At 43.7% G+C, this 14313-nt stretch overlaps 1 protein-coding gene across 1 annotated transcript in view; it reads left to right on the forward strand.

Moving 5' to 3' along the window:
• LOC100753685 (extracellular matrix protein FRAS1) overlaps window positions 1–14313 on the forward strand; it is a 269806-nt gene that overhangs the window by 60900 nt on the left and 194593 nt on the right. The window contains exon 14 of the mRNA XM_035453056.1: window positions 11457–11600. Coding sequence (XP_035308947.1) covers window positions 11457–11600 — 144 coding nt within the window. The remainder of the gene's footprint in view (window positions 1–11456; window positions 11601–14313) is intronic.

A 14313-nucleotide genomic window follows, 5' to 3' on the forward strand; every position in this document is an offset into this window, starting at 1 on the left:
TTCCATCAAGGAAACTAATTAACAGAAATCTCCTGATTAATATTCATCTTTGCTATGTTAGATATAGGCAGAGTAAAAAATATGGGATAAATCCAAGTAGCACTTAACATGGCTCTTCAAAAGAGAGAGAGTGAGCAGGTAAATGACACAGTGAAAAAAGAATCTGAATCCTGCCAGATAATCCCCATAGGTTTTTTTTTTTTTAAATCATTTTTCCTTCCATAGGTTTGTAGTCATTACTTTTCCTTCCTTGGGAGGTCAGAGATATATACAGATGGACACTTTGCCTCATATGTGAGCATATATCAGTATTTCAAATTTGATTAAGCTAAATAATGCTATAATTATGGGTGGTAGCATTTGCAGTCTCCATGTCATTTCCCTGCTGTCTCTAGTTTTGGAGTTTGATGATTGACATCGACATGCTATACCAAGGCTCAGCACTACCCAGTTTGTATAGTAACTTAAAAAATTGAAAACCAGTAATGTGTTGCTTGTCTCTTTTATCCATCAGATTAGGGCCATGGAGGAATCACCCTGTCAGTGCCAATCCTTTCGTTTAGTAAGAGCACTTGAGTTTCTACCATATCCTTTATGCATTCTTTGCCACCAGTAAGATCTGCTTCCACATTGCCTCTTGCCCACTTCATCCTACCCATATGGTTTCCATATACCTCAGGTCCTAGGACTGGATTTTTGCCACTTGCCCTGTTTTGACCCATTTCCAGGGATCAAAAGCCTATTAGTCACTTGCAACCAGGTGTCAGGCCTTATCCATGTGTGGGTGCTTTCCCTCCACTGAATGCCTTGTCCCTTCCTGCTTGCCTTTATTACCCTGGATTTCTTGGGTTCTGACTATCAGAGTCATGGTTCCATTGCCTCGCCTTGGAATTCTGGCATTAAATCTAAGTCTGGATCCAGGCTGGACACCCAAGAGCCTGAGAACATTCCCCCTTGCTGTGTTTAGTCACTTCTGTTTTTACCCTGATGAGATCACTGGATAACACACACACACACAAATAGAAGCCAAAAATACCCAGCTGGGCATTGGTGGCGCACGCCTTTAATCCCAGCACTTGGGAGGCAGAGGCAGGCGGATCTCTGTGAGTTCGAGGCCAGCCTGGTCTACAAGAGCTAGTTCTAGGACAGTCTCCAAAGCCAAAGAGAAACCCTGTCTCAAAAAACAACAACAAAAAAAAAAGAAGAAGAAGAAACCAAAAATACCCTAAGAAAGAAAGAGACAAACATTACCAGTGTTTTCTATTGCTCTGACAAAACAACGTGACTAAGGCATTTATAAAGTATTTAATTGGACTCATGGTTTCAGTGGCTCAGAGTTCATAATGGTGGAGTGAAGGCATGGTGGCAGGTGGCTTGAGCAGCAGCTGAGAGCTCACATCTCCATCCACAAACAGGAGCCAGAGAAAGCACACTGGGAATGGCTTTTGACACCTCAAAGCCAGTCCTTGCTGACACACTTCCTCTAAGGACACTTCTCCTAATCCTTTCCAAACAGCTTCACCAACTGAGGACCCAGTATTGAATCCTGATTCTATGGGGCCAGTTCTCACTCCAAGTACCACGATTACTACTTGTGATTAAGTTCAAACAAGTGAGACTTTGAGGAGAAAAGTAGGGTTTTGTCCATTTTTCTTAAATGTGTGTTCCAGTGTTTCTCTTGTTTTCTTGGAGCTGAGGGTGTTGCAGGGAGATCTGAGGCTGAAGTCAGGGGGCACTGCTACCTTCACTTTGCAGGTATGGACCTGGAAGGAGTGGAGCACAGTGGTTATAAGCTTCAGGGCTGGAGCCAAAGACCTGGGTTTTCATTTTGGCTCTGTCATGTGCATGCATTCCTGCTCCATGCTTCGGCAGACTATCGGCAACATGGAGACAGAGAAGTTGTTAAAATTAAGAGACTGAGTTCACATTGCCTTGGTTAGGAAATGGAGCCATGTGCCTTGCAAGTCCTTCTTGATGCTTAGGGAGGCTTTTTTTTTCTGCTTCCTGTTGGCATTCTCCCCTGTCTGTTATCACTCTAGTCAACTTCTTTTAACCACTGCTCTAGATTACTAGAACATGAGGTAAATCAGGCATTGTCTGTAGTGAGCTGGCAATTAGAGTGGACCAGCAGTTACTTATAGGAATACCCAAAACCAAAATCACAACAATTGGAACTGAAACACCAAGCATCCACAAAAGTGTATTCTATTTGAATGTTTTACGGTCTTACACACAGAATCCCATGGAATCAAGCAACTGGACATTTTATAGGATCGTAACTGAAGAGATTATTTTAACTTCCATTTACCACTTACTGCTATATGGCTGTGGGCAAGTCATTTAACCTTCTGAGGCTCATTCTCCTCAATTCTGTAATGAGAATGGCATCATGTACTTCAAACAATTATGATGAGGACTTGAGAACTTTGAGAAGTATCAATCTATTCTGCCTGGCACCTAGTACGTGGGTGGTAAAAGGCAGCTAGAGACATTATTGAAATCACTCTATTATTTTTCTAACCCGGGGAGATGAACACCAGATGACTTGCATGAAGAAACAAGCATTTTCTGACATTAATGTCTGGTTAAAAATAAAATACACTCATATCTGCTAGGTAAGTAGATACAATGCAGACAGCTCACTCCATTTCTCAAAGTTGAAATCTCTCCTCAGTTACTTGAGGTGTTTGGATTAAGGAACAAGATGCTGCATTATTTGGATTTCAGTCACAGTTAGTGTATCTTTAGAGAAAACGTTTGTGATGAGGAGCTCCAACTTTGACATGTATAAGTTGGTTGACCTCCCTGAAATTTTGAAGGTATGACTTGAGCAGAGAAGCTCCTAAAGTTCGTTGCTTGTTGGAGCTGTGGTTGACTAACACAGCTAGTCATCGTGGGAGTGGGGCTGACTCCATGTGATAAGGACTTTATGGGTCATGGCTTATACTAGTGACTGTGACTAATGGTAATCTCACGGTGCCTTCAGTGGACTTCTCCACAGAGAGGGTGTGAACTCTCCACAAGACAGGCACTCTCCTCAGCAGTTCCTGACTAGGGCTAGCTGCTGTCAGGTTAGTGCCCTCCACAGCTCGTGCAATATGTATGTCCCAGAATCAGAGTACCCAGGCCGGTTTTATGACTAAGGCACATGGTGAGTGAGTCTGGAGGCCTGTGAGGTCCTGCCACTCCATCTCCACTCATTTGTTGAGCTTTTGTCCTTACCTTCATTTTCATCCTGCAGCAGCTATGTATGTAGTTGCCGTCTCTGAAAGGGGACTTTCTGCTTCAAGCCCCATTCTTGATGCTCCAGTCTACTCGTGCAATAAATGTCAGTCTAGCCTCTTCTGTGTATCAGGCATTTTACCAGACACCAGGTGAACAGTGAACCGGACAGACAACTTTCCTGCAGTTAAGGACTTAATTCTCAATGGGAGAAGACAGTCCCCTGTGCAGACAAACAAGGTCACTTTGGTTATCGTCTTTATAATTGTCCTCCTGTGAATGTATGTCCATCAGTGTCTTGAGGCCAGCTTTCAAAACATGTGACAGATAAGGTTTTGTTACTGAAGTAGGTTTGCATCTAATCTTTGTGAATTTCACATAGTATGTTACACATGCAAGGCATTCTGGGATATTTTTGATGGAAGAGAAATATGATGTGCCATCACACAGGGGGAGAATGCAGGAATGTTCAGGCATGCCTCGACAGTGGCCTGCAGGTGACCTGCTTTCCTTTTAGCTTCTGATATTTACTCCTTGTCAGCAATTCTTGGCTAGGTGTAGCCTCGTGAAAATTACACAATCTCTATTCTCCTCCCTTCCCTCTTTCTTTTTATGTCTCTTGCCTCTAAGTTAGCAGGGTGCTTACTGTATCAGGGAATTGGTAGAGTGCAGGGAGTGTTTTAAGACTCATCAAAGGGGAGGAGGCCACAGCATTGCCCTTCTAGACTGTGCTTCTCTTGAGTAAATTATGTGAAGGGTAGCAGGCAACAGTGGCTTCCCAGGCCCCTCTTTCTTTGGATATGCATGTATAGGAGAAGCACAGAAAGGAGAGGGTACCTGGTGATGCTTTGCCTGTAGCACTGCTGTGGCCGGAGACTATGTGGCATTTGTCTGCACTTCTTAGAGTGACACTGGGTGAACAAAAGTTTCCCAGACCGGAGGAAGCCCACTACAGTTGAAAGAGAGTTTGTATTGCAGACAGATCTCATTCTTTCTTACACATATGCACCTCCAAATATTTCAGTGATGGGTTACAAACTAGTGGCATCCACTGGCTTCCTGCCCAGTTCTTGTCATTCTCAGTTATTTTAGCTCAACCGTACAACACCCACTCCAACACTGTCCCTGATCTGCCTTCCCTGTTGTCCACAGAGCTCACACTAGCTCCCCTCTGAGATCTGAGCATCTGGACTGATAACCCCGGGAAGTCTGAAGTCATGCCCAGTCAAAGGCTTGGCTTTACCCAGTCACAGACTTGGCTTTGCTCTGTGGTACCTCCTTTGGTTTTCCATTTCTGTAGACAAATAGGCAGTGCTGAAAAATTCAGTAGATGTTCCATGAACAGGAGCTAGATGGACTGAAATGGATACTCAGCAGAGGTCTAGGGTTAGGGGTTACCCCTGTTTTTGGGAGCTGCACAGCTGAAGATGGAGCTAGGGGACAGGTTGAAATGGATACTCAGCAGAGGTCTTGAATCGTGGTTACTCCTGGTCAAAGTGGATGCACAGCTGAGGAACTGGGCCTAGTGATCACTGTGTTTCCCGGCAACTTGTGTTGAAGATGCAGGAGTGCAGGTGTAGGGGCTGGAGACAGAGTGTTCCCAGGGCAGGTGGGCGAGATGGCTTAATCTGTGAGCCTGCTTGTCACATAGCCTGATGATATGAGCTCTATCACCTGAACTCATATAAAGGAGGAGAGCATATACTACACAGAGCTATCCGCTGTGTAGTATGTGCTTCCATTAGCACACTGTAGCATGTACACAGAGCAGTCCCCTGACTTCCATGAGCACACTGTAGCGTGTACAGAGAACAGTCCCCTGACTTCCATGAGCACACTGTAGCGTGTACAGAGAGCTGTCCCCTGACTTCCATGAGCACACTGTAGCGTGTACAGAGAGCTGTCCCCTGACTTCCATGAGCACACTGTAGTGTGTACAGAGAGCTGTCCTGATTTCCATGAGCACACTGTAGCGTGTACAGAGAGCTGTCCCCTGACTTCCATGAGCACACTGTAGCGTGTACAGAGAGCTGTCCCCTGACTTCCATGAGCACACTGTAGTGTGTACAGAGAGCTGTCCTGATTTCCATGAGCACACTGTAGCGTGTACAGAGAGCTGTCCCGACTTCCATGAGCACACTGTAGCGTGTACAGAGAGCTATCCCGACTTCCATGAGCACACCGTAGCATGTATATAGAGAGCTATCCCCTGACTTCCACAGGCACACTGTAGTGTGTACTCCCATCAACTACTATTATTAGCTAATTATAGAGTGACATGTTTTTGGGCAGCTGGACGTCTGTCCTTACTTTCTGATTTATGAACCAATGAAAAACCAGCCTGCTTGTAAAAATCTCGGTTCTTGTTACCTGCTGAAGCCTCTATCAACAGGAAATCCTTCCTTGGGTCCAGACTTTGTCTACAGAGACACTGCTGGAAATTCAAATGTGTTACCCCACACCGGTAATTGTTCAGCTGTATTCCAAGCATGGTTGAAAGATTAACTAGCTATTTACCTATTATGTGCCCTGGGGAAGCAGATTATAGCCTCTCTCCTTTAGTAATTTTTTCCCCTTAAGTACCAATAACTCCATGTTTATACCACAGAAATAATTTGATAAAGGCAATAAAATGTAAGGTAAAATAAAAAGTCAACAAAAATCCTTAGCTCAAACTCCCTCAGGTCACTTCTGTTAGTATTTTGGTGTCTGCCTTTCTAATTTATGAATTCATTTAGGTGTGTATTTGTCTATACATGTATACACTCATTTTTTTCCAAAGTAAAATCACTTGATATATGCCATTACATTGCCTCTTTTCCCCATGTTATTTCTTTATCGACTACAAGTCATCGTTTTAAAGCTATTGTGTGATTTTCTTTCTCTAACTATACAGTCATTCATTTAGCCAACCTTCTACTGTTTGATATTTGTTCTTAATTAACCATTATCATAAACAACAATGATATGAGCATCTTCAGTAGAAGTTGTGGCAAATAACTTTAATTAAATTCATAAACAGGTGATTGCTGAGCCTGACTAACCATGTGCACAGTTGGGCTTTTGAAGAACATTGATATGACTTTCTTTTAAAGATAGTGTTAATGTTCACTCTTGCAGAAATTCCTGGGTGTGCCTCCTTGCCATGCCTGTGTTCACATGGGGCATCCCAGCGAGTCTTCAGTCTGCCAGTGTGACTCATGCAAAGTGGAAACTTGTTGAGTTTTTTCTTTCCTTACTTATTTTTGGATTATAAGAGGCAATTGCCTCAGTGAGTCAGGCTTGTATTTATTTCATGGTTCATTTCTACACCAGGCTCTGTCAGGGTCTTTTCTTGTTTCCCTCTCATTCTGTCCATCATTCAGTCCATTCCCTTTGTTGTTGTACCTAATTTCTACCCCTCTCCCTCCCATCTCCTTACTTATGTAACTGTGATATTTTTTCTGTGTGTCTACATGCGTGTTCATATATGTTCAGTTGTATGTGCATATGTGAAGACCAGTAGACAACCTTGGACATCATCAGAGACACTGTCTGTGTCCTTTTAGACAGGTCTGTCATTGGCCTGGAGCTCATCAACTAGGCTAGACTGTCTGGCCAGAGGAACTGAGGAATCTTGCTGTCTTTTTTTCCAGCTTGGGGATCACAAATATACCCTCCATGTCTGCCATTTTTTTACATCTATTCTGGGGATCAATCTCAGACCCTCATGACTACAAGGCAAGCACTTCACTGACTGAGCCATTTCCCCAGCCCTAGTGTAACTATTGCAATAAAATTTGCTGCGTGTTTTGGAATATGCATGCTTTGCTTGTTCTCGGTATATGTATGGTTCAGAAAATTTCTGGGTGGATATTTCCTTCCTTCCCTTTTTTCCTCAGTAAGCAACATGTCTAGGCACACATGTGTTGGTATGTGTAAGTCCAATCCATCTTGCCTAGTTTTTGCTTATCTGTTTCATTTGCATATGTTTGGCTTGTTTGGTTATTTGTGAGGTTGTAGAGCATTTCATCAATTTTTTTTAAATAAATGAACTATACCACATACTTGAGGCTTTTTGAAATACCTGGACATCAGACATTTTCATTTGGGGTTTTGGAGTCTTTGGTTGACAAAAGAAGCAGGTGAAAGCCCAGCCTGCTAAGGAGCTAAACATTGGAGTAAAAGGATCAGATATGGTTATTTCTCAGATGCCCCTTTAAGTGTGTGTGAAGTTGAGCTTCTTCTAGGCAATGAGCCTTGGCCTCTTGTGAGGCTGTGGACTAAAGGGGTGATAGCAGGGTGGAGAGGACCTTCTGGACACCTGAGCCTCACCAGGCTATTTAGGTGGCCTCCCAAAGGGCTAGTAAGTAAAGCATGTAGAGCATGTAGCTTCTGGGAAAGGGCAGACCCCCCTTTGTACAGCCGCTGACATGCACCATAAGGCTATGTTTCTTTCCTGCCTTCGAGCTGAGCTGCCTTTCCAGGAATCTTCTCCATGTTCAGTGTGCTTTAATTTTCTCCCTTCAAATTGCTTTGCTTTTGACAAGAATGGAAACAGGATCTGCCAGGTCTCCCTGAAGCCACTCGTGGGATCACATTCAATAGTTTGTTTCTCCGAACTTGGTGTCTCATTGCAACCCTGAGAATCAGACACAACAAACATTATTCTCGTCATGTGGGATAGAAAATCAAGGAACCATGAACTTGACTCTAAGGTGGAAATGCATTTTCATCCAACAAGAGCTTCATACAGGGATGGGATGTAGCTCAGTTGAAAAGGTATTTTCCCAGCATGAATGAGGCCATGAGGATCTGAGCCCTGCAAGAACTACCAAGCCTGTGCTTGGCTTCTGTAGGCCAAAAACTTGGGAGACGAGTCAAGAGTCAGATGTTCAAGGTCAACTTCAACTAAATAGGGTGCTTGCATCCACTCTGAGCTAGATATGTCTCAAGAGAAGAAATTGGAGGAAAGTAAGGATAAAGAGGGCAAAATCACTTTGGTGTGGAGAGGTGGTGGCTTAGAAGGTAAGGATGCTTTTGTTTATTTTATAAACATGAGGACTGAAGTTTAAATGCCTAGCATCCCTGCACAAAGCCAGACATGGTTGTGCATGGACCTATAAGTCCAGAGATGCTGAGGAAATGCTTGCTGGGGCTTCCTGCCCATTAACCTATCTTCTAGTTCAGTGAGAGACCTTGTATTAAACTGATAAGGTAGAGTGATAGAACAGGATATGCAGTGTCCTCTGGTCTCCATGAGTACATACGGGGATGTACACGTGTACACACACACACACACACACACACACACACACACACACACACATACACACATGAAAGAACTGACAATAATCCTCAGAAAGTGCTTCCTAGTCTTTGTGAGATGGAGTGAAAGGTCACCTTGTCACAAAATGGATAGAAGACAGTGCAGAAGAGCTTGGTAGGTGTGGCTGAGGCTGCTGAGGCTCATTCTGTGTCATTGTCAGTCAGAGTATTATGGTGGCTTGGATTGGAACCTGGCTTCACTGGTGACTTAAGATGGTTCCCTATGCTGGTATTCTGACTTGAAGAGGAGTGGAAAGGCCAGCCAAGGCTGTTTTTCTTCCTGGAGAGACACTGTGATTCCTAAGCCCGTGAGCACCTCACCTGCTCAGCAAAGGTTTTCTAGAAGTAAAAAGTTGCCTGCAGGAAAGTCTTTCAACTCTCAAGGAGCACTGCATGTTATTCTTCGAGAAGCATAGGTTTTAAAACTTTTCTTAAAATTACCAAGAATAAAAAGAAGGTGTTTTTTTTTTTGTTTGTTTTTGTTTTTTTTTTTTTTTCCCCTCAGAGTAGGCCTTCAGTATAACTCTGAAAGGGCATCCATTCTTTTCATTTTTGAAATGAATTATTTGATGAGTCAATGAATGTCTAGCTATGCCTCAGAAAAGTCAGGGCTCTTCCCAAATAAATTATGCACTATTCGTGAGATGAGAAGGCGGCTCTGCCTGGTTGATGCTTTCAAGTATTTATTACTTCAATATTCACAACATACAATGCAAACCCTCGATGACCTGAGATATGTCAGTAAGCAACATTATGGTGAAAAGTCAGCAAGTTGAGTGACTTTTTACTTTCCCTAATGACCCCAATGCAGCAGGAGCCACATGTAAACTAAATGCAAGAAGAGGTAGCTGGCAGCCACATGTGTGCTGTGTTGGAAATTAGACATCAGGTGTAAAGCATAACAGGTGTGTGTCATCCTGAGTTGACAGCTTCATTGTTCCTGCATCGAAACTGCTGCTTGTCTGAAATGGAGAAAGGGGAGGGCCAGCAGGGACCACTGTTGTATTTGGTAGTAGATAAACACCAGTGTATTATGAGTATTCATCATCAGAAACACATCTGCGTTTTAGCATTTTAAAAGTAAATTTCATACCCTCAAAGTTAGCACATTTTAAAACTGTTACCTTGTGGGTAGCTATTTGTATGCAGAGGGTGGCTAATGGCATGGGTGTTCTGAAGTGAATAAGCATCTATGTATATTCATTTAGCACCCATTAATGAGTACTAGACATCAGTGTGAACACTAGGGGCTTAAATAACTAAAACTCATTCCCCCATTGTGTTAAGTAACTGCTCCTTGAAGGAAAAGACCAATAATGGAGTAGTTAGGACAAGCTACTGCAAAGGACTCTGACAGTAAAATTCATCACTCCACTGCTCTGCTGTCATAGGTTTCTATGACAGTGAGAAAATGCCAGGACCAAAGGAAAGAACTTATTTGGCTTATATATCCAGAGTCACAGTATACTGAGGGAAGTCAGGGCAGGAACTCAAGGCTGGAACCTGGAGGCAGGAACTGAAACAGAGGAAATGGAGGAGTGCTGTTTAGGCTTGCTGTTGTTGGCTCTCTCAGCTGGCTGTCTAAACACCTCAATGTCCAAGGCCAAGAGTTGTCCTACCATGCTCTATTGAGGTCCAACAGCTCCAAACACAAGAAAATCCCAGTTCCCCACACCCTATGTTCCACTTCCAAAAGATGTTGCTTGTGCTGTTCTGTTGCGCTCCACATAGCTGGATGCTCCTCCTCCTTCAGCTCTATTAAAGTGGGTCCCCCCCCCCACTGTTACTCTATTGCAGTCTTCCTGGCAGTTAACACAATCCGTAATTATCTTTAAATCCACCAGAGAGAAAAATTGTCTGAAATCAAGACTTTTTGTGCAATTTAGAACTGAGAGAGGGGGATTGGATTCTGAAGTTTGCAATGTAGGTGTCTTTTCTTCTGCTCCCAAACAAATACTTAATTAAATTGCTAAGGTATGATTACCCAATCACTTGTAGGCAGCAAATGCAGTCATTTTCTCCGCCAATTTTGTTGATCAGAATCGATGTGTCTGGAAGATAGATTGGACTCCATTGTGAAGCAAATGTTTTAAAAATAAGATGTGTTAACCAAATCACAGTAGGGTCACAAAACAGGCAGCCAGCCAATCCCAGGATGTTCCATTATTAAGGATAAGCCTCTCTTTGCAGAAGTGGTAAGGTAAAGAAGAGGTACAAATAATTATAAAAGAGCAAATGCTGGAAGAGAAAGAAAAATTAAATATTAAGAGAACAGCTCTAGTGTAGGATTAGCCTGCACTTAGACATGGAAAGAATGAAAAAAGTGAAGGCCTTGGGAGTCCTGGGGCAGTGCTGTGGGAAGAAGAGGAGGGAAGACACGTGGGGAAAGATGGAGGAGTGGCGAGCAATGTGTTGGGTATGATGGGGAGAAGGAAGGAGGAAAAGAAGGAGAGAGATCATAAAGCACTAGGCCTCTGTGTGGTCTGGTTAAGGGTAGCCAATGACATCCCTCCTCAGCTTTTCCTGAAGAAGCTGGCGAGGGTGGGCAGAGCTTGCTGGGCCTGTGCACACTGTAGTGTGATTATGGACAGCCAGGCAAGGGGATGAAGGTCTTGGCATTTCATTAGACAGCCCATATTTGCACAGAAAATTATGATTTCCTTCCCTGTGACTCCCATTACCCTAAAGCCATCAATTTCCTGTTCCAGATCTCTCTCTTTTCTTCTCTCTTCTCTCTTCTCCCTTCTCCCTTCTCCCCCCCTCTCTCTCTGGGCATGGTGTGCATTTCTCTTGGTGTCAATTCTGTGTATGGCATTACAGGAGACGAAACAACCTGTATCTTCCTGTAAATTCTAAATCTTTGAATGCAAAAGGTGGATAGTCTCTTCTATGATAGGCAGGTCACTGACATTGTTGCTTGTCTGCAGTCTGTCACAAGTCCTGTGCAAGTTGCTGGGGTCCCACAGAGAAACACTGTCTGGCCTGCAGAGCCCCACTGCAAGTGCTGAGAGATGGCAGCTGTGAGAGCACCTGTGGCAATGGATTCTACAACAAGCAGGGGACCTGTATAGGTAAGTACCAGGCTAGGATGCCAAAGCAGCATCTCCTTTATCTTTCAACATTCCCTGTATTCAGATCATAGCATTGATATGCATCTTTTTCTCAATGAATACATGCATGACTGCTGACATTCACTTTCCGTTGTCATTTGTATATTTTTGTAAGCAAGTGGACCCTCCTTTAACTACCCTGGTGGGTTCGTAGACTTGAGGTATTCATTCTCTCCTGGCCCAAACAACTTAATATTCACAACTCTGTGGAGAGAGGGATGGAATCCCCATTGGGACATTTCCTTAAATCCCAAACATCATCCATACCAGACCACTTCCCTAATGTAAGTGGAGCAGAGACCCATGCATGCCAGGCTGGGTAGACCCACATTTGTTTTGGTATCACTGTCTTAAAGTTAAATTGATCACTGTCCAGTACTTTTCATGGTCATACTGTGATGACAGCCAGCCCAGTACATCCCTCGTGTGCCAGGCATGGATACCAACCACCAAGAGGTGTGGAAATGCAGCAAAAGCACAGATTTGGGCATAACTCATTCTACCATCCCTCCAGTTTCCTACTTGTAAAATGGAGATGGAACCTAACTCCCATGGTAGACAGAATAGTGACACCAAAGCTGCCACCATTTAAGGCCATGAACCTGTGAGCACATAATTGAGTGGGTAGTTGGGTCTTTGCAGGAATGAATAAGTAAAGTATCTGGGGATGGGGATCATGTCCTGGAGCATCAGGTGTGATAATGAGGCAGCCCGGCAGAGTTGGAAAACATTTGAGGATGGATGCAGGGGTTAGGGTGATGGGATAGTACAGGAAGGATATCCTAGCATGAGCATGCCAAAATGGAAAAAGTCATGGGAGTGAATTCTCCAGGGGCACTAAGAAATGCAGTTGAATTAAGACTTTGAATTTTAGAACTTCTAACTTCCAACCAACATTATAAGATAGTAGATTTGTGTTGTTTCAAACCAGGGTTCATGGTACTTTATCATAGCAGACACTGAGTCATACCCAACTAGGAAGGCACAGAATAACTGCCGTCAGTGCTCCATGTTTCATGTTAACAATGACTTCACTTGATAGATGTCATCCTCACAGTTCAGATGAAGAAGCAAAAAGAGTAGGAAACAAACATGCCTTGGGTCTCATAGCTAATGAGAGTCAGGAGTAGCTCTTTGGGCTCTGGACTATATACTTGGTCCAGAACCCACTCTGCTGTTCACTGTAATATGATACTACCTTATCCACCACTGCCTACTTCTCCTTCTCCTCCTTCTCTTGACCCTTCTTTGTTTCTCTCCTCCTTCTTTCTGTCTCAGATGAACTGGCCGATTCTGGGGATGTTGCTAAAACCCATAGGTAGCAGTGTCCTGACAGTGGGTAAAAGGTTTGAACTGAGTTGAGTGATTGTTGGACCTACTGAAGACTATTCTGACTATACTGGGGTCCTGCTAATCCCTAAGAATGTGCCACCCCTAATTGTTCTGAGTTGTTCTTCTGTTCACTGGACAAGAGAGCAATGGGGGATCTGGTGACTCCACTTGTATAGGGAAGAGAAAGGCCCCTGGCAGCTGCTTGCTTAAGGTTTTGAGGAGTCCCTAGCTCTGCTGGGGTGCAGGCTTTCATATGGTGTGGCTCCATGTAAGGACAAAGAGAGAGGCTAGGCTGCCACTGACCTCAGCATGTTAAACTTTCTGCTATTATCACTTTCCTGTTCAATTAAGTCCAGTGTATTCTCCAAAGGTGGACAGATGTCAAATTTGTGCTAATCTTAAGGCCTAAAGGCATTTACACTTTAATTCTCCAGGGAGGCTTCTTACACCATGGCAGAGTAGCAGTGTCACTGTTCTGCTATGGAGACTAGCTTGTGTCTTCTGCTGGTGACATGCATTTAAAGGAGGAGAGAGTGCAAGCCTTGGGGAATGAGGAATTGGCATTTACTTTGGCTCAGGGGTTCACTGTAGGAAGCCTGTGTTCCCTGTTGACTGCAAGGATTAAACTAAGATGCCAGTGTGCTGGCTGGTGCTGCACAGGATTGACTATGAGGACTGCTGCAGTTTTCAGAAGATAGCCCGAATTCCAGAATGAGCTGCATGTCAGCCAGTGACATTTTAAGACTCTGTCACCAAGATCCAAAAGTTAAATTAAGTTAAATTTAAATTAAAACAAAACATCTAAGCACTTGGGGGAAGCAGGTATTGCATCTGCATGGATTTTGAAGTTTGAAGAATGTCTGAAGTCTTCTCGGCACAAAGTTAGATCATGGTTGACTGGGGATCCAGCAATGATCAGTAATCTCTGCCCACACCACATGCTTTGGGGCAGATGATGCTATTGCCACTGACCTTGGGGCCCTCGAAGACAGAAAACTGCAGCTTACGTTTTCACAGCGGTGTTGGAGCCTTGAAGTTTGTGTCACCTGACTTTAGGAATAGTCCTATTTTCCAAACAACCAAGAACCAAACCACCGATTGGTATCTGAATGTTGATTAGTACTTCAGATGCTGATAGTGGTGACTTATTTCCATTTCAGATTAGTGATAGTCAAGATAGAGGCTGGCTGGTGTTGGTTTAATTATTGGTAACTCGATGGCCTGTGTCTGTAATATCACAAAATCGGGTGTTGTGGAGCCCCCAGCATAACCTTTCAACGGTGGCATGTTCCACCTGCTATTACCATGCCCATCTGTGGCCCTTGTCTTGGTTTCTGATAGA

Source organism: Cricetulus griseus (genome assembly GCF_003668045.3).
Source record: "Cricetulus griseus strain 17A/GY chromosome 1 unlocalized genomic scaffold, alternate assembly CriGri-PICRH-1.0 chr1_1, whole genome shotgun sequence".
Taxonomy (NCBI): domain Eukaryota; kingdom Metazoa; phylum Chordata; class Mammalia; order Rodentia; family Cricetidae; genus Cricetulus; species Cricetulus griseus.